A 19,584-nucleotide genomic window follows, 5' to 3' on the forward strand; every position below is an offset into this window, starting at 1 on the left:
CATGCCTTTAATCCCAGCATTAGTTAACCATAGAGGTCTGGAGGTCTGTACAGATAGACAGAAAGTGATAGAGCTGAGTGGAAAGAGGAAGTGATGTTGCTGGGTGGAGAGAGGAAGTAAGATGACAGGGCACATAAAGGTATATAGGCATGAGTATACAGGAAGTAGTTCTCTTGAGCTGAGGATTTCCTAGCAGTAAGAACTCGTGGCTTGGTTTGTTCTCTTCCTCTGAGCTCTCAGTTTTCATGCCAATATCTGGCTCCGTTTCTTATTAATAAGACCTTTTAAGATTCGTGTTACACAGTCCTGTGTCAGATTGGGGTTGGTGAAGATCTTTTCCCATTCTGTAGGCTGTTGTTTTGTCTTATTGACTGTGTCCTTTGCCTTACAGAAGCTTCTCAGTTTCAGAAGGTCCCATTTATTAATTGTTGCTCTTGGTGTCTGTGTTATTGGTGTTATATTTAGGAAGTGGTCTCCTGTGCCAATGCATTCTAGGCTACCTCCCACTTTCTCTTCTATCAGGTTTTGTGTAGCTGGATTTATACTGAGGTCTTTGATCCACTTAGACTTCTGTTGTGTACATGGTGATAGATATGGATCTATTTGCAATCTTCTACATGTTGACATCCAGTTATGCCAGCAACCTTTTTTGAAGATGCTTTTTTTTGTCTTATGCACACTTTTGGCTTCTTTGTCAAAAATCAAATGCTCATATGTATGTGGAGTAATGTCAGGGTTTTTAATTCAATTCCATTGGTTCATATGATGGTTTTTATGCCAATATGAAGCTATTTTTATTACTATCAGTCTATAGTAGAGCTTGAAGTCAGAGATGGTAATGCCTCCATAAACTGCTTTATTGTAAAGGATTATTTTGGCTATCCTAGGTTTTTTGTTTTCCATATGAAGTTGAGTATTATTCTTCTGAGGTCTGTGAAGAATTGTGTTGGGATTATGATGGGGATTGAATTGAATTTGTAGATTGCTTTTGGTAAGATTATCATTTTTATTATGTTGGTTCTACCTATCCATGAGCATGGAAGATCTTTCCATTTTTCCAATATCTTCAATTTCTTTCTTCAGAGACTTAAAGTTCTTGTCAAATAGGCCTTTCACTTGCTTGGTTAGAGTTACCCCAAAGTATTTTATATTATTTGTGGCTATTGTAAAGGGTGGTATTTCTCTAATTTCTTTCTCAGTTCTTTTATCATTTGTATATAGAAGGACTATTGACTTTTTTTTAGTTAATCCTGTATCCTGCCATATTACTGAAGGTGTTTATCAGCTGTAGGAGTTCCCTGGGAGACTTTTTGGCATCACTTCTGTATACTATCATATCATCTGCAAATAGCAAAAGTTTGACTTCTTCCTTTCCACTTGATCTCCTTTTGTTGACTTATTGCTCTAGCTAGAACTTCAAGTACTATATTGGATAGATATGGGGAGAGTGGACAGCCTTGTCTTGTTCCTGATTTTAGTGGAATTGCTTTTACTTTCTCTCCATTTAATTTGATGCTGGCTATTGGCTTGCCATAAATTGCCTTTATTATGTTTAGGTATGTTCCTTGTATTCCTGATCTCTCTAACACCTTTATCGTGAAGGAGTGTTGGATTTTGTCAAAGGCTTTTTCAGCATCTAATGAGTTGATCATGTGTTGTTTTTTTTCTTTCAGTTTCTTTATATGATAGATTACATTGACAGATTTTTGAATGTTGAACCATCTCTGGATCTCTGGGATGAAGTCTACTTGATCATGGTGGATGATATTTTTTTGTGTTCTTGGATTCAGTTTGCCAGTATTTTATTGAGTATTTTTGCATTGATGTTCATGAGGAAGATTAATCTGTAATTCTCTTTTGTTGTTGCATCTTTGTGTGGTTTTGGTATCAAGATAACTGTTGCCTGATAGAGTTTGTCAATGTTCCTTCTGTTTCTGTTGTGTGGAACAATGTGAGTTTTTTTTGGTTGGGAGACTTTTAAGGACTCCTATTTCCATAGAAGCTATAGGTCTATTTAAATTATTTATCTGGTCTTGATTTAATTTGTGTATGTGGTATCTAGAAAATTGTCTATATCTTTTAGATTTTCCAGTTTTATGGAGCACAGGTTTTTGAATTGTGATCTGATGATTCTCTGGATTTCCTCATTGTCTGTTGTTATGGCTCCCTTTTACTTTCTGATTTTGTTAATTTGAACATTCTCTCTGCATTTTGATTAGTTTGGATAAGGTTTTGTCTATATTGTTGATTTTCTCAAGTAGCCAAATCTTTTTTCATTGATTTTTTTGTCCTGTTCTCTTGGTTTCTATTTTATTGATTTCAGCCTCAGTTTGATTACTTCCTGGCATTTACTCCTCCTGAGTGTGCTGTTAAGTTGCTAGTGTGAGATTTCTCCAACCTCTTTATGTAGGCATTTAGAGTTATGAATGTTCCTTTCTTAGTACTGCTTTCATAGATTCCTATAAGTTTGGGTATGTTGTACATTCATTTTCATTGAAGTCTAAATAGTCTTTCATTTCTTTCTTTATTTCTTTCTTGACCCAGTGGTGATTCAGTTGAGCATTATTCAGATTCCATGAGTTTGTAGGCTATCTGTATTTGTGTTGTTTCTGAATTCTAACTTTAAGCCATAAATGGTCTGATAAAATACAGGAGGTTATTCCAATTTTTTTTTGTAATTGCTGAGATTTGCTATGTGACCAAGTATGTGGTCAATTTTAGGGAAGGTTTCATGAGGTGCTAAGAAGTTGTATTGTTATGTGTTAGAGTGGAATGTTCTGTAGATATATATTAAGTCCGTTTGAGTCATAACATCTGTTAGATCCCTTATTTCTCTGTTAAGTTTCTGTTTGGCAGACCTGTCCATTGGTGAGTTTGGGGTGTTGAAGTTTCCCAATATTAGTGTGTGGGGTTTAGTGTGTGACTTAAGCTTTAGAAATGTTTCTTATACATATGTAAATGCTATTGTATTTGGGGCATAAATGCTCAGAATTGAGACTTCATCTTGATAGATTTTTCCTATGATGAATATGTAATGTTCTTCCTTTTCTCTTTTGATTAATTTTAGTTTGAAGTCTATTTTGTTAGGTATTAGGATAGCTACGCCAGCTTGCTTCTTAAGTCCACTTTGATTGGAAAGTCTTTTTTGACCTTTTACTCTGAGGTAGTGTCTGTTTTGAAGTTGAGGTGTGTTTCTTGTATGCAGTAGAAGGATGGATCCTGTTTTCATATCTATTCTGTTAGCCTGTGTCTTTTTATAGGTGAGTTTAGTACACTGATACTAAGGGATATTAATGAACAGTGATGATTAATTCTTGTTCTTTTTGGTGGTAGTGTATGTGTGTTTCTATTCTTTTGGATTTGTTGGTGTGAGATTATGTATTGCCTATGTTCTTCTGGGTGCATCTAACTTCGTTAGGGTTGGATTTTTCCTTCTAGTGCTTTCTGTAAGGCTGGATTTGTGAATACGTATTGTTTAAATCTGGTTTTTTCATGAAATATCTTGTTTATTTTGTCTAAGGTGATTGCAAGTTTTGTTAAGTGTAATAGTCAGGGCTGGCATCCATGGTCTCTGAGTGTCTGCATGATATCTACCCAGTACTTTCTGGCTTTCAGAGTCTCCATTGAGAAGTCGAGTGTTATTCTGATGGGTCTGCCTTTATGTATTACTTGACCTCTTTCCTTTGCAGTTCTTAAGATTCTTTCTTCATTCTGTATGCTTAGTGGTTTGATTATTATGTAGCAAGGGGACTGTGTGTGTGTGTGTGTGTGTGTGTGTGTGTGTGTGTGTGTGTCTGTGTCTGTGTCTGTGTCTGTGTACAGTCTATTTGGTGTTCTGTAAGCTTGTTGTATCTTCATAGGCATTTCCTTCTTTAGGTTGGGAAAGTTTTCTTCCATGATTTTGTTGAATATATTTTCTGTGCCTTTGAGCTGGTATTCTTCTCCTTCTTCTATTCCTATTATTCTTAGGTTTGGTCTTTTCATGGTGTCCCAGATTTCCTGGATGTTTTGTGTTATGACTTATTTGGCTTTAATGTTTTCTTTAATGGACAAATCTATTTCCTCAAGTGTACCTTCAATGTCAGAGATTCTGTCTTCCATTTCTTGCATTCTGTTGGTTATGCTCGCATCTGTAGTTCCTGTTTGTTTACCCGAATTTTCTGTTTCCTGCAATCCCTCACTTTGTATCTTCTTTATTGCCTCTATTTCAATTTTCAAGTCTTGGACTGTTTCCTTCACCTGTTGGATTGCTTTTTCTTGGTTTTCTTGACTTTTTTTAAAAAGGGATTTATCAATTTCTTCCAATTTTTTGTTTGTCTTTTCCTTGATTTCTTTAAGGAAATTTTCATTTCCTCTTTAAAAGCCTCTATTATCTTCACAAAGTCTATTTTATGATTGTTTTCTTCTGTTTCTTCTATGTTGGGATGTTCAGGTCTTGTTGTAGCAGAATAACTAGGTTCTGGTGGTGCCATATTGCTCTTTATGTTTTTGAATGTATTCTTGCATTGGCATCTACCTATCTTTTTCTCCAATTGGTGCAAACAGTGTCTGGGTCTCAGGGAGCTGCTCTTTGTCCAATCGACACTCTTGGTCCAATAGGAGCTCATGGAATCTGTGTCTCAGGGAGCAGCTGAGGTCTCAGGAGGGTGAGTTTGGGGGACAGAGTGGGGCTTTTAGATTATTGGGTCTGATGGGGGTGGTGATAGTCAGGTCTGCCTGCAGTAGTCTTGCCTGCCAGCCTGCAACTGAGGGTCTTGGTCCAACTGGAGCTGGTAGAGTCTGTCTCAGGAAGCTGTTGTGGTCTTGGGGCATGGGTGGGTTTGGGGGATGAAGTGGGACTTGTACATTACAGGGTCTGATGGAAGAGGTGGTTAGGCCTGACTGCAACATTCTTGCCTGCTGGCCTGCAACTGGTGCTGCAATGTGTGGGAGTATGGGTACGTGGGTTATGCCACTGGGCCTAAGGCCTAGAGCCTGGGATGACTGACTTGGAGAGCACTCACCTACCTCTTGGTCCAATCAGAGCTGGTGGAGTCTATGTTTCAGGGAGCAGCTGCAGTCTGGGGGGATGGGTATGTTTGGGGATGGAGTGGGGCTTATAGATTACAGGGTCTGAAGGGGGATGGTAGTCAGGCCTGCTTGCAGGAAATTTACATGCTGGCCTGCAACTGGGGCTGCAATGTGTGGGGGTATGGGGGCACAGGTTATGCCCCTCAAACAGCTCAGTTTTAACTATAAACTTAATAACTGGTACTTTTGTTTGGTGAAACATGTTTTTAAATGTCAAGCTTGTCACTTAGATACTTTCTCTTACTATGTCTAAGCCCTATGAACTCTTTTTGATTTGGGAAATCTTTGATATTTTAAAAAGTTTTTAAAAAGTAATTTCTTCAGATTTTCTTAATAACTACAAAGGGAAGCTTGGGCTATTAACTAATAGGCTAAAACTAATTAGGTCTCCTGGTATTGAAGTAGCTTTTATTATACTGTTTCACATCAACCACTTTCCATAGTTTTTTTGTTACCATGTTTATCATTAATGTGTTTTGAGCTTTTATTTCCAGAAGTATAAGACTGTCATTTTCCATCTTCATCACGCCCTTAGATATTCTGTGCAAGTGGTAGATATTCTGGCTTACCTATTACCTGTTTTCCATCTTCCTTTTGACAAGTGTTGAAAAAACCTTCCCAGTCTAAAGTTTGGCTTTATTTTCCAAATCCCTTCATGTTAGGGTAAATATAACATGGATATTTATATGGTAACTGTCTTAGCCACTTTTTTGCTGTGAAGAGGCGCTATGACCACAGCAACTCTTTTTGTTTCATTTTTTATTAAGATTTTTTTTTTCATTTTACACACCAATCAGAGATCCCCCTCTTCCCTCCTCCTGCCCTCCTAGCCTTCCCCCTCAACCCAACCCCCCACTTCCCCCACAAGAAGGCAAGGCCTCTCAGAGGGAGGCACATCCATTAGAGGCAAGTCCAAGCCTTTTCCCCTGCCTCAATGCTGCATGAGGTGTCCTGTCATGGGTAGTGGACTCCAAAAAGCCCTCTCATGCACTAGGGATGGATTCTCATTCTACCACCAGCCCCCTCCCCCAGCAAATCAAGCTACACAATTTTTTTTGCCATGCAGAGGGCCTAGTCCAGTCCCATGCAGTCTCCACAGCCACTGATCCAACTTTCATGAATTCCCACTAGTGTGGTTTGGTCATCTCGGCAGGTTTCCCCATCATAATCCTAATGCACTTGCTCATAGAATCTTTTATAAAGAATGTATTTAATTGGGGGCTTGCTTATAGTTTCAAAGGTTTAGTGCATTATTAGCATGGTTAGAAACATAGAGGCATCTAGGCAAACATGGTTCTGAAGAAGTGGCTGAGAGATCTATGTAAAGAGTCACAGGTATCAGGAAGAGAGAGAGAGACAACAGGCCGAGTTTGGGCCTTTGAAACCTTAAAGCTCACCCCCAGTTATACACTTTTGCCAGAAAAGCCACACTGACTTCAACAAGGGTACACCTCCTATCCCTTCTTTAGTAATGCCACTTCCTGATGACTAAACATTCATATATATGAGCCTATAGATACTGAGCTAGACAGTATTATGTCAACTTGACACAAGCTAAAGTCATTTGAAAGGAGAAAACTTCAAGGAAGAAAATGCCTCTATAAAATTGGGCTGTAGGCAAATGTATAGGACATTTTTTTAATTAGTGATAGTTGGTGGAGGGCCCAGCCCATTGTGGGTGGTACCATCCCTGGAGTGGTGGTCCTTTTCCATAAGAAAGCAGGCTTAGCTATCCATGTAGAGCAAACCATTAAGCAGCATCCCTCCATGGCCTCTGCATCCAATCTCCTGCCCTGTTTGAGTTCCTGTCCTGAGTTCCTTTGATGATAAACAGTGCAATGGAAGCCAAATAAATATATTCCTACCCAGCATGCTTTTTGTTCATGCTGTTACATTGCAGCAGTAGAAGTCCTAACTAAGACAAATTCATATGAGAATACTAGGTATTACTGTGACAGAACTGACCATGTTGTTTGTGGAGGATTGTAGAAGAACTTTGAAACTACAGGCTAGATAAGCCACTGGGTATTGAGAGCTCAGTGGGATGTTCTATGAGAGGTTGGAAAATCAAAATATTGAGATCAGTGCAGATAATGCCCTGGCTTTTGAAGTTTCAGAGGGAAGTTTAAAGATGCTAGCAGGGCCTTCTGCTATTTTGGGTTAAGAGTATGTGGTTTTGGTTAGCTAAGGCTGATGAACCAGCTGTGGCTAACAGAAGACCAGAACCAATGAAGTAAAACCTTTGTTTACTGGGACAATAGATACTGGTCAGCTGTGACTAAGAAGAAACCAGCATCATTGAGGTAAAATCTTCTGGGAAATGTTTCCTCAGATTCTATACACAGAAGCTGTGTTCCAGATATGGCCAAGGTTGTTCCTGGCACAGGCAGCCAAATGTAAGGTGGTACTGGTTTTGAAAGCATGAAGGGATCGTATAAAGCAGTTGAGGCTTGGCACGGAATCCCTGAAGAGAGCCCAGGAGAGACTATTGGTGAAAACTGCAGTAAGAAACCCCAGCATTTTGTAGATGCCAGTACGCTGGGAGGACCACCAAGAACAGCAGCAGCAGAAGAGTTGAGCCAAGAAGACAAGCTGTGTGTGCTGCAGATGACAGAGTCGGAGAAGTCAAGAAGACTTTTGGAAGAGCAAAGATTATGAGTGAATCTTAGACATTGGATGTTGACTTATTTACACTTTTGGAGTTTGCTTTATGTGGATTTGATTGTGACTGTGCCCTGGTACTCTTTAAAATATAAAAGTAGTTAGTTTATTTTTGATCTTACAGAAAACCACAGATATGAATTTTCTATCCCCTTGAGCACTGGACTTCCTGTGGACTCCCTGGTGCTCCTTTTCTCCTTAAACTGTGCATAATTTATTTTCTCCTTGCTCAACTTTCTCCTTTTCATTATAGATCTACATAAAAGTGGTTACTAATAACCATATAATAGAGTCAATAGTAGGTTCTGTTGAGATCTCCTCTACCAACACCCTGAATCTAAAGCTCTTCAATTTAACCTCAGGCAGATTATTAGGACAAGGGTAAAAAACAGCAACATTCTTTGCCAAAATATCACAATAATCATCTCTAGGCCACTTCCTAATATTATTCTACTCTGAATCCTCTTGATCTGGGCCCCCACATTCCACATTGCCTCAGCCCCACTACCTTCCATGATCCTACGAGCATGGCCCATTCAGCCCAGCTTAAAGTGTCCACCAACTTTCTAGGCCAAAGTCCCAAGGCCTTCCACAAAACAAAGAGCATGTTCAGGCCTATCACAGCAATACTGTACTCCCTGGTACCAACTTCTGTCTTAACCACTGTTTGGTTGCTGTAAAGAGACACCATGACCAAGGCAACACTTATAAAAGAAAACATTTAATTGGTGCCTATTTACAGTTTCAGAGGTGTGGCCTATTGTTTTCATGGTAGGGAGCAGGGAGGCGTGCTGACAGATCTGGTACTGGAGAAGTGGCTGAAAGTTCTACATCTAGACCCACAGGTAACAGTAAGAGAGAGACACTGGGCCTGGTTTGAGCTTCAAAATGCCATAGCCCTCCCCCAGTGACACACTCCTTCAAACAAGGCAGTACCTATTCCAATAAGGGCCCACCTCTTATTCCTTCCTAGTAGTGCCACTCCCTGTTAAATAAGCATTCAAATATATGAACCTCTGGAAGCCATTCTTAATTAAACTGCCACAGTAAGTGATACACACTTATATTTTACTCTCATAACACTCAACTGTAATATCATAATTTCTCTAAGTTATTTATACATTAACCACCTGCTTACTCATTTCATATTTCACAATCAACATAATAATTTGCTTCCTATCAAGATTACCATTGCTAGTTTTAATGTTTTTCAAGCATGACAAGTCATTGTTCTATTAGTTTGTTCCTTGTGTGCACTAACAACAACTATGCCATCACTGTAAATGGCATTGTCCTCATGGTTAATCGAGATTAACTACAGTTTTGAAGTCACTCATTAGAAGCTCTTTCTGTGACTGTATCTATTAACATGCTTGAATGCATCATGATGTTGCTCATAATCAATAATTATCAGTAATATGGGTGATTTAATAATATTTAAAATAATTTAAAAATATAACAACATTTGAATACATTAGGAATAGCTTAATGAAATCTCCAATCACATTTTCTTTTTACCAAGCAAAGGGTTTTTATGGTTTTTCAACAGCCAAGAACATGCTGTCTACAGACTTTCAGAATTTCATTTTAGATTTATAGTCCAAAGCATGTTACATGGATTATCTTGATCATTCTAGATATTAAATTAGTGAAATTGTAGGCTTCAGAGAGCTAAGGAAATAGGCACCCATTCAAGTGAAATGTTCCCCTGCTCAAAGCCTTAGCCTTTATGACACACTTGTGAGAAGGTGGAATGTATTAGAGGATTTCACTTCTGCCCTTTCTCTTGGAAAATCTCCTAGAATCTGAAAGATACAGCTATGAAGAGCCTGGGGTCTTTGGGTCTGATGAACTTCAGATGTCAAGCTATAGGAAGATAGCTAGACAAAACTCAGTTTTAAGTATGAACATAGGACATTTTCTTAGTTAGGGTTTTATTACTATGAAGAGACATCATGACCATGGGGCTGGCTTATAGTTTCAGAGGTTTACTCCATTATCATCATGGCAAGATATGGCAGCATGCAGGAAGACATGGTGCTGGAGAAGTAGCTGAGAGTTCTATATCTTGAGCTGCAAGCAGAAGAAGGAGACTGCCACACAGGCTTAATTTGAGCACGAGACCTCAAAACCCCACTCCATAGTGCCATACTTCCTCCAACAAAGCCACACCTACTGAAACAAGGCCATATCTCCTAATAGTGCCACTCCCTATGGGCCAAGCATTCAAACACATGAGTCTATGAGGGTCATTCCTATTCAAACCACCACATTCCACTCCCTGGCCCCCATAAGTTTGTAATCATAACATAATGAAGAAATACATTCAGTCCAACTTTAAAAGTCACCATAGTTTATAACGGTCTCAAACCTATTTAAAATCCCAAACTTCAAAGTTTTTTAGACCATGCAATCTTTTCTTGCCCTTTGATCTCTCTTGCTTTTTCTCATTTCTATTTATTCTCTCTGCCTGCCAGCACCGTCTATCTCTTCTCTGCCTTGCTATTGGCTGTTCAGCTCTTTCTTAGACCAACCAGGTGTTTTAGACAGGCAACACAGCTTCACAGCATTAAACAAATGCAACATAAAGAACACAACCCATCTTTGCATCATTAAAACAAATGTCTGCAGCATAAACAAATGTGACACATCTTATAATAACATGCCACAACACCTTTTCTCCTCAGTCTGTGCATTTTGCATTTTTATTGCTCCTTTTTATTATAAATCTTTATAAGAGTGAACAGTAGTAACTACATGACAGAGTCTATATTAGGCTGTTTTGAGATTTCCTTTGCCAATGCAATTAACCCAAAACTCTTTACTTTAGCCTCAGATAGACTTTTTGAACAAGACAAAAAGCAGACACATTCTTAGCCAAAACATGACAAGAACAATCTCTAGGCCACATACTAAAAGTCTTCTCTGAAACCTCTTGAGCCTGTACCTCACAGTTCAACCTACCTCAGCAGCACTGTCTTCCATGCTCCTACTAGTATGGCTCATTATGCCCCCACTAAAGCATCCCATTTCTTTCCTTACCCAAAGTTCCCAAATCCACATTTCTACAATCAAAGGCATGGTCAGCCCTATCACGGCATTACCCCAGTACTGGTACCAACTTCTGTCTTAGTTAGGGTTTCTATTGCTGTGAAGAGACACCATGACCATAGCAACTCTTAAAAGGAAAAACATTTAACTGGGGTTGGCTTACAGTTTCAGAGGTTTAGTCCATTCTGGTCATGGTGGGACAATAGTGGCATGCAGGCAGACACAGTTCAGGAAAAGAAGTTGAGAGTTCTACATCTTGATCCACAGGCAGCAGAAAGAAACTGCCACACTAGGCTTGGCTTGAGCATGAAATATCACCTCAAAGAGCACCTCTACAGTAACACACTTCCTCCAATAATGCCACATCTCCTAATAGTGCCACTCTCTATGAGCCAAGCATTCAAACACGTGAGTTTATGGGGGCCATTCCTATCAAATCACCACAGATATATATATATAGGTTTGCTAAAAGATCCTAAAAGGAATTCAAATTATTCTCCTGAGGAGAATAAGGCTTATAAGATCAAATAGACAACCCAACTAAGATTAATTATGCTATAAGTATTTAAGATAAGTATAATAATACTCCATGGATTTTAAAATAAAAACAAGCAATATAATCTTTCTTCAAACTATACACTGGCAGTTTTTTGCAAATCCAAGGAAGAATAAGGAAGTCTTGTGTTTTTTTTTCTTTCCCTGTTGTACAGGCTGTCACTTGTTTTCCAGGCTTTCACCTGATGATATAGTGTGCAGGAAACCTCTGACTTTAAATCTCGTTCCTACTCCTGTATATTGACAGCTTTCATAGAATTCCTGCAATGAGAATGAAATGAGAACCTGTAATGATATAATTTGGTAAGGAGACCTGATCTACTTTGTTCCAGTGTTAGGATATAAAGATCGACGTTTGGTTTTTATAAACTCAGAGGGCTAGTGAGAAAGATGCATGTAGCATGAATCTTAAAAGTTCTTATTAATAAAATCAAACCCGAGGCCAGTTATTGGGGTCAATGCTGGTAGATCAGAGAGACAGAACAAGCCACAGCTATCTCACCTTGCCAATTCCTCAGCTGGTCTTGTTTCCTCAGACTGGAAGCTTCTGTGTCCTCATCCCAATGGCTCTCAGCTGAACTGCTGCTGGAAAGCCTGAAGCTTAACCAGCCACATGCTTAACCAGCCAAATGCTTAACCAGTCAAATGCCTCTAGTTTCTGGTCCTCACGCCTTATATATCTTTCTGCTTTCTACCACCACTCCCTGGGATTAAAGGCTGGCTTTCTGGGATTAAAGACGTGTCACCATGCTTGGCTATTTCCAATGTGGCCTTGAACTCACAGAGATCCAGAGGGATTTCTATCTCTGGAATGCTAGGATTAAAGGTGTGAGTGCCACCATTTTCTAGCCTTTGTATTTAGTGGCTGTCTGTTCTCTGACCCCAGATAAATTTATTAGAGTACACAATATTTTGGGGAACACAATACCACCACAGATGCAACTTTGCATAATTTGGTTATACTAACCCAGGAACAGGGAGAATCACTAACCATCAGTAAACTCTGAATGTTTTCTCATTTCATGGAGAATTTCTTCCTTTCAATTCAACTGATTCATTTTAGAAATCTCTCATTAAAATTACGTTAAACCATCTGGGGTAGCTTCTACTTCATTTTAATATCCATAACCTTTTTACTTTATTCATATTATCTGGGACCTTGTATGAATATTTTCTTTAAGTTCTCTCATGGAATTTTTCCTTCTTTTGAGAAGCAAGTTTTTAACTTAAAATTAACTTTTCAACTTAAAATGAAAATTGTTCATTTTTTGTTAATTAAATTGTATTTTTGATTATTCACACACATATATAATGCATTCTGATTCCTTTCTGCTCTCTTCCCTTTTCTTATATCCCTCCTATTCCAATCATCCCACCCCCACACCTCTTCTCCCCACTACTCACTCTCCCATCAAAAGGCTCATGACTTTTGATCTTACCTTGTGACCCACTTGGTTTAACCAGGGCCATCAGTGGTCATATCAATTGAAGTCACCAGTGGATGGATACACAACCAAAGACAAGCTTTTCCACTTTTCCTGAATATGCCAGTAGGAAATATTTAAGCATTGCCGCCCCTCCTCCACCCATGCTTGGCAGCTGATGGGCTAAAGTGTTCATTCTTTCAAAAACGTTTCCTCAATACTTATGTTAAGAAAGCCATATCTTTTTAAGTATATTTGGAAATAATAACTTGAAAGTCTCCAGTCATCTTCTGCTTCACTGATTGCCTCCTTTCTTCCCCCAGAAGCTGAGTCTTCTGTTACATGTTTTCTAAGTCTCTCATTTCACAAGTTCTTGTCACTAAAGGCTGTGTCAATATTCTTGCTCTTTTTCATTTAACAGTTTATATTTTAATGCTATTTTAAGGGGTCTCAAAAACATTAGAGGTAAGTATTTGTGTTATGTTTGTTTCTTGAAACTGAAGTGGGCCAGTTCCTTTTCCTGGTCAATTTTCCCAATTCAAACCATTTGGTTATATGAATTAAATACTTTAAGTATCCTCTATAAATCTATTGGCTGTGTCATTATGGTTAGTTTCAATTATTTATTAAAATGCAGGTGTCCATAAGAAGTAATTTATCAATTCAGAAGATGGTTCTTTATCACTTAGTTATATGATAAGTTTTGGGGATGTAAATTCCTGATTCTGGTGAGATCCTTGTGCAGTTATTTTGCTTTCTTGGAATTGCCTTCAGAATATTTCATATTTCAGTGTCAAATTCTTTGTGTTCAATCTCTTCCACCCACATAAAATGGTTATGTGCTATCTGCCCGAAAAAGAATAGTGGGAAGTAGATAAAAACCACATCTATGCAGTCAAAGGCAAAGCTACAGTGCCTTGCTTAAAGGCATGCATATTCCTAATTAAAATGAAGCAAAGAAGAAACTACTACCTAGGATTTTCCTTTTCTTTCCATGGTAATGAAAAGGCATCTTATAGAATAAATTTGAATGTCAATTAAGCTGTAACAAATAAAAAAAATAAACATTACAAATTAAAGGCTCTAAGAGAGCAATATAGTGTAACCAGAGGAAAAAAATACATTCTGGTTTATGTTTTTCAGGTACCTTGAATTATTCTTTAAATTGGAAGGAAACTGCAGTTGTATTCATCAGTCTGTTTCTTATTTCATGTATCATCATCTTTGGGACCGTTCTCTATATCAGTTTCAAAAAGAAAAGGTAAACTATATGATAACTTGATGTGACAGAGAAACTAGACACAACGGCACTAGCTATGAATGTCACTTCTAAAAAATTACAAGGGGTCTGGAAAAGTCCATCATGACGAGATATCGAAGAAAAACTTGTTTCCATAGGCTCAGCAGTGTCTGGCATCAAATAGCCAAGGAAGTAGAGACTGTTGGCAAGCAGTTCTGTTTATGGTGAGTTTAGTATAAGGTTTTTTTTATATATATAAAGAAAAGATTTGTTTATTTTTATTTTATGTTGACAGATATTTTGCCTGTGTGCATCTGGTGCCCCTGGAAGTCAGAAGAGGTTGTTAAAACTCAAGTTACAGGCAATTATGAAACCTTTGTATGGGTGCTGGGAACTGAACCAGAGTCCTCTGAACAAGCAAGAAATGCTCTTAACTGGGGCTGGAGAGATGGCTCAGAGGTTAAGAGCACTAGGTTCTCTTCCAGATCCTGCGTCCAGTTCCCTGCAACCACCTCGTGGCTCACAACCATCTATAAGAGATCTGGTACCCTCTTCTGGCATGCAGGCACACATGCAGAACGCATAATAAATAGACAAATCTTTTTAAAAAATGCTCTTAGCTGCTGAGCCACTTCTCTGGCCTAGTTTTAAGATTCTTTATTGATCCTGGGGCAGTGGTGGTGCATGTCTTTAATCCCTTCAGTCAGGGCTACACAGAGAAACTCTGTCTTAAAAAACTAAAAAAAAAAAATTCTTTATTGAGAACAAATTTTCACATAATACAGCACAGAACCCAGGACAATGGGTGGGGAAGAAGATGTGAAGACTGGAAGCTTGAGATATGTCCATCTGAGGCATAAGCTGAAAACAAGATCTTACTATATAGGATTAATACAGTTAAATTCCCACTCATTTGTTCAGCTCTCCTCATGGACAGCAATGCATGATGGGAGGATAAATGGAAATAAGTAACTAGGCAGTGACAGTAGAAACCATGAATATAATTGGTAGCATGTGACTTGCATTGCTGTCATTGTGTATTCATTAAACTAATCTGTGGGGTTTTGTTCTGCACCATCTCAATACAGGGGAATGTATAAACCAAAGAAGGGTGAGAATCTGATCTATAATCAAGAAGGCTCTCCCACTGAGAAGTGGAAGAGAAATCTCAGAAGACAAGAATGAAGGAGCATTTTGAAGAGATGGCTACAGCAATCAGGAGACAGATGGGAACTGTCTAGACTGAAGAGATAGAAAAGAGGAGGGGTTAAGGTTATATTTAGGATGGGAAGGTTTCCTGAGTGACAGGTATGGAGAAAGAGTAAGAGTAAGAATAAGAGTAAGAATTATCTTACTCAAGCTAAGTGTTTTAGCATTAAAGAAAACTTTTACAAATATGCCAGGAATAGACAGAGAGCAAGCTTTGGAGGGAGAATTAAGAATTTTTTTTTTAACGTCATTTTTAAATGCCTATTTTATACTTGAGGGAGAGTGTTAATTAAGTATCTACAAGGATGAATCTAGGCTTTGTGGAGCAGAAGTAAGTTTTTGGAAAATAGAGGATAGGATCTCCATGGAGACAGATTATGAACTATTGCTCTTACTACATTAATGTAAAAACAATAGGCAAGTTATGGTAATTTGGTCAATTTCTCAAGAGAATTTGTGTATGAATCTCTCAAATTCTAATTGATACCCTTGTCTTACTATGTACTGCCATGGGGGGGGGTGTTTATTCAGTTTATTTCTATAACAGTGTCATGGTATCTCCAGGTCAAAGAACACACCTGAACCATCATCAACACAGATGACTAACCCATTATCAACATTGGTGCCCACACCGCCATCAACAGAGACTGAGAATTTAATGAGCCAACGTCGTAAGGCAAAGATATAATTTGTAGAATCCAATTTCTTTCTGTTACTATATTATTTAATTTTGGGAAGGAACCTTACAAATTTGATCATGCATTGGCTAGCAGCAATGGTCATTTTAGAAATAAGTGGTGACAAAGGTTTGTTTCAACATACGATTCTATTCCAAAATCAGTAAATTCAAGTGAGGTTTTACTTTTGTTAACATCTTTACATTCTGAAATTAAAATTAAATTTAACTGATACATAATAACTATAGATATTTTTGGAGTACCGTGTAAATTTTGATCATGTCATACTTGTCTTTCTGTACCTGATTTTTTTTGCTTGACGTGGATGAATTCCAAGTTCATCCATGTTGGTGCAAGTGACAGAATTTCCTTTTTATGGCTAATTAATATTCACATAGGTGTGTGTATCACATTTTCCCCATTCATCAGTTCTACAAGATCGTTGCTTCATTTTTCATCTGTTATAAATAGTGCTACAGAGAATATGGAAGCCCACATATCTCAACATTTTCAACATATTAATTTCTTTTCCTTTTAGATATGCATTCAGTAATGGGATAGCTTGATCATATAGTAGCATTGTTTTTAACTTTTTGAGAAGCCTTCATACTGTTTTTCATAATGACCATAAAATTTACATTTTATTTTCAGTATGCAAAGATTCCTATCTCCATATGCATACATCACTTTTCTTTGGTGTTTTTAATAGTAACTCTTCTTATGGAGTAGGCTGTTTGTTATCTTCTAGTGGTTTTGATTTGCATTTCCCTGATGATTAGTGACATTAAGCATTTTTTTCACATTAACCATTTTGTATGCTTCCCTGAGATGTGTCTATTTAGGTGTATTGCCCATAAAAAACCAAGTAGTTTTTTTTTAAATTGGGTTCTTAAGTTCCTTATACGTCTTCAAATATCAAATCCCTTGCAGATGTGGAATTTGCAAATATTTTATTCTTTTCAGGAGATAGTCACTTTCATGCTATTGTTGACTGTTTTCCTTGTTGACCGGAAATGTTTTAATATCATGGAATCCAGTTGTTTATTTTGGTTTTGTTGCCTGAGCTTTGAGAATCTTGTCTGAAATGTCCTTACTAACTCTACTTTCCTGAGTATTTTTCCTAAGATCTGTTCTAGTGGTTTTGTCATCATATATTTATGAGATTTTATATTTGATATTTATATTTTAAAATGTATATATAAAACCTACATATAATGTAGATATATATGTATAAAATATTTTATGTATTATACATATAAGTATAATATATATAAACCTACATGTCATATAGGTTTTCAAATCCTACATTTGAGCCTTCCTTCTAGTTGTATTTGATATTTGCAACTTGTGTAAGAGAAGGCTCTGCTTTCATCCTCTTGCACATAAGTTATCCAATTCCCCTAACAATATTTATTGAAAACACTGTCTTTTTCCAGTATGTATGTGTGTTCTTAGCACCTTGGTTGAAAATTAGTTCTCTGTAGTTGTGTGGGTTTATTGAAGGGTCTCTGTTCTGTTCTGTTGGTCTATGTGTCTGTGTCTTGCAAATAAATATCATGCTGTTTTGATTACCTGTAGCTTCATGGCATATTTTGAAATTAGCAGGTCCAGTGTATTTAGGATTCTTTTGCTGGTTCCATGTAGAATGTCATAGAAATTTCACGAATTCTTTGGATCCCTTTGACTACTGCAGACCTTTGATGACTTGAATTCCTCCAATCTATGAATACAGGGTATCTTGTCAGTGTGTGTAACTTCTTTGATTTCTTTGTCTGACATTTTGTGATTTTTTTTTTCACCGTGGAAAGCTTTAGGAAGGCTGGTGGCCTTTTCAGTGTAATTTTTTCACCTCATCTTTGCTATATATTTATTTTTTAGGAAAGGTCACATTTTTCTCTGTATATCAGTTTTGTAATTTTCGCTGATCTAATGCCTTGGTTCTTTTTATTTATTCACTGTCATGAATGGCTCCTTGTTTGTATATAAAATCTTGGTGGCTGTTAGTGGCAAGAAATATTCCTTGGTAGTATGAAGTAGCTTGTGTTTGGAATGCTTGCTGAATTTATGTCAACTTGTCACAAACTAGAGCCACTGGAGAGGAAGGAACCTTAACTGAGAAAACACCTCAATAAGGTTGGGCTATAGGCAGGCCTGCAGGTTATATTCTTTATTAGTGATTGATGGGCCCAGCCCATTGTGGGTGGTACCACTCCTAGACTAGTGGCCTTGGCTTCTATAAGAAAGCAGGTTGAGCATTCCATAGAGAGTAAGCCAGTAAGCAGCACCCTTCCATGGCCTTTGGATCAGCCCCTTCCTCCAGGTTCCTGCTCTGTTTGAGTTTCTGTCCTGACTTCTTTTGATGATGAACAGTAATCCAAGGATAAGCCAAATAAACAATTTCTTCCCTAACTTGCTTTTGGTCATGGTGTTTCAATGAAGAAACAGAAACTCTAAGACAAGTTGATACCAGGATTGTAGGGTATTTCTGTGACAGACTTGACGGTGTCGTTTTGGGAAGAATTGTGGAAGGACTTTGAAACATTGTGCAAGAAAAGCCATTGAGTGTTCATTCAATGCTTGGTGAGTTGTTCTGTAGGAGAATGGGAGATAAGAATATTGGGGGCAATGCAAAAGATGGAGGCATGGCTTGTGAAGTTTCAGGGGTGATTTTAAAGACTATTATAGCTATTTGTTATTTTGAATTAAGATTCTGTGTTTCTAGTTAGCTGGGGCTGAGGAATCAGCTGTGATCAACAAGATACCAGAAATACTAAAGTAAAACCTACTTTGCTGGGGTAATTGAAGCTAGTTTGCTGGAGCTGAGAAACTGGTGGTGATTAAGAGAAACCTGCATCATTGAGGAGAAATCTTCTGGGAAGGGTTTTATGTGAGTTAGCACACAGAAGTTGTGTTACATAGGTGTCCAAAGTTGTACATGATGCTAGAAGCTGGACTTGGTAGTGTTAGAATCACTCAGGTGGTACTGGTTTTGAATGAATGAAGAGATCATGGAGTGCAGCTGAGGCTTGGCACTGTGAGACGCCAGGAGAAGACTTTGAAGACACAGAATTGAAGAGGTCATGGAGAGAAGTTAAGGCTTGTTACTATGAAGAGAGCCTAGGAGAGGCTATTGGTGAAATTACAGTCCAATTTCAGCAGAAGACCCCAGAATTTTGGAGATGCAAGAACCATGAGATGACCACCAAGAACAGCAGCAGCAGAGGAGTGGAGTCAGTGGGAGCCAAGAAAAACAGCTGTGTGTGCTGCAGAGGGCAGAGCCAGAGAAGTGACCCAAGGCCTTTAGAGGAGCACAGAGGATCGTAAGTAAATTGTGGACTTTAGATGCTGAATTATTTATACTGTTGGAGTTTGGTTTTGCTTAGTTCAGATTGTGACTGTGCCCTGGTTCTTCCCTCTTGCAAAAAGAAAGTACTCCATTTATTTTTTATTTTACAGGAACATGGAATGCATTTGAAAAGAGACTTTAGGTTTTAAGAGACTTTGAGTTTTCTTAAAGAGACTAATTTTTAAAGTGTTTGAATTTATAAAGACGATGAGACTTTCAAAGTTATTTATGTTTTTAATGTGAGATATTGGGGATGAAAAAGAAAGGAAAGGTTATGGTGTAATAGTGATGTATTTGTGAGTTAAGTTGACAAGGGGTCAGTTGTCCTGATTAGTTTTGTGTCAACTTGAC

General features: G+C 38.0%; 1 protein-coding gene across 1 annotated transcript in view; it reads left to right on the top strand.

Moving 5' to 3' along the window:
* LOC114695007 (nectin-3-like) overlaps nt 1–16,022 on the top strand; it is a 44,670-nt gene extending 28,648 nt beyond the window's left edge. The window contains exons 5-6 of the mRNA XM_037209985.1: nt 13,905–14,022; nt 15,775–16,022. Of these exons, the coding sequence (XP_037065880.1) occupies nt 13,905–14,022; nt 15,775–15,898 (242 nt within the window). The 3' untranslated portion in view covers nt 15,899–16,022. The remainder of the gene's footprint in view (nt 1–13,904; nt 14,023–15,774) is intronic.
* The last annotated feature ends 3,562 nt before the right edge of the window (nt 16,023–19,584 follow it).

Source organism: Peromyscus leucopus, chromosome 12 (assembly GCF_004664715.2).
Source record: "Peromyscus leucopus breed LL Stock chromosome 12, UCI_PerLeu_2.1, whole genome shotgun sequence".
Classification (NCBI taxonomy): Eukaryota; Metazoa; Chordata; class Mammalia; order Rodentia; family Cricetidae; genus Peromyscus; species Peromyscus leucopus.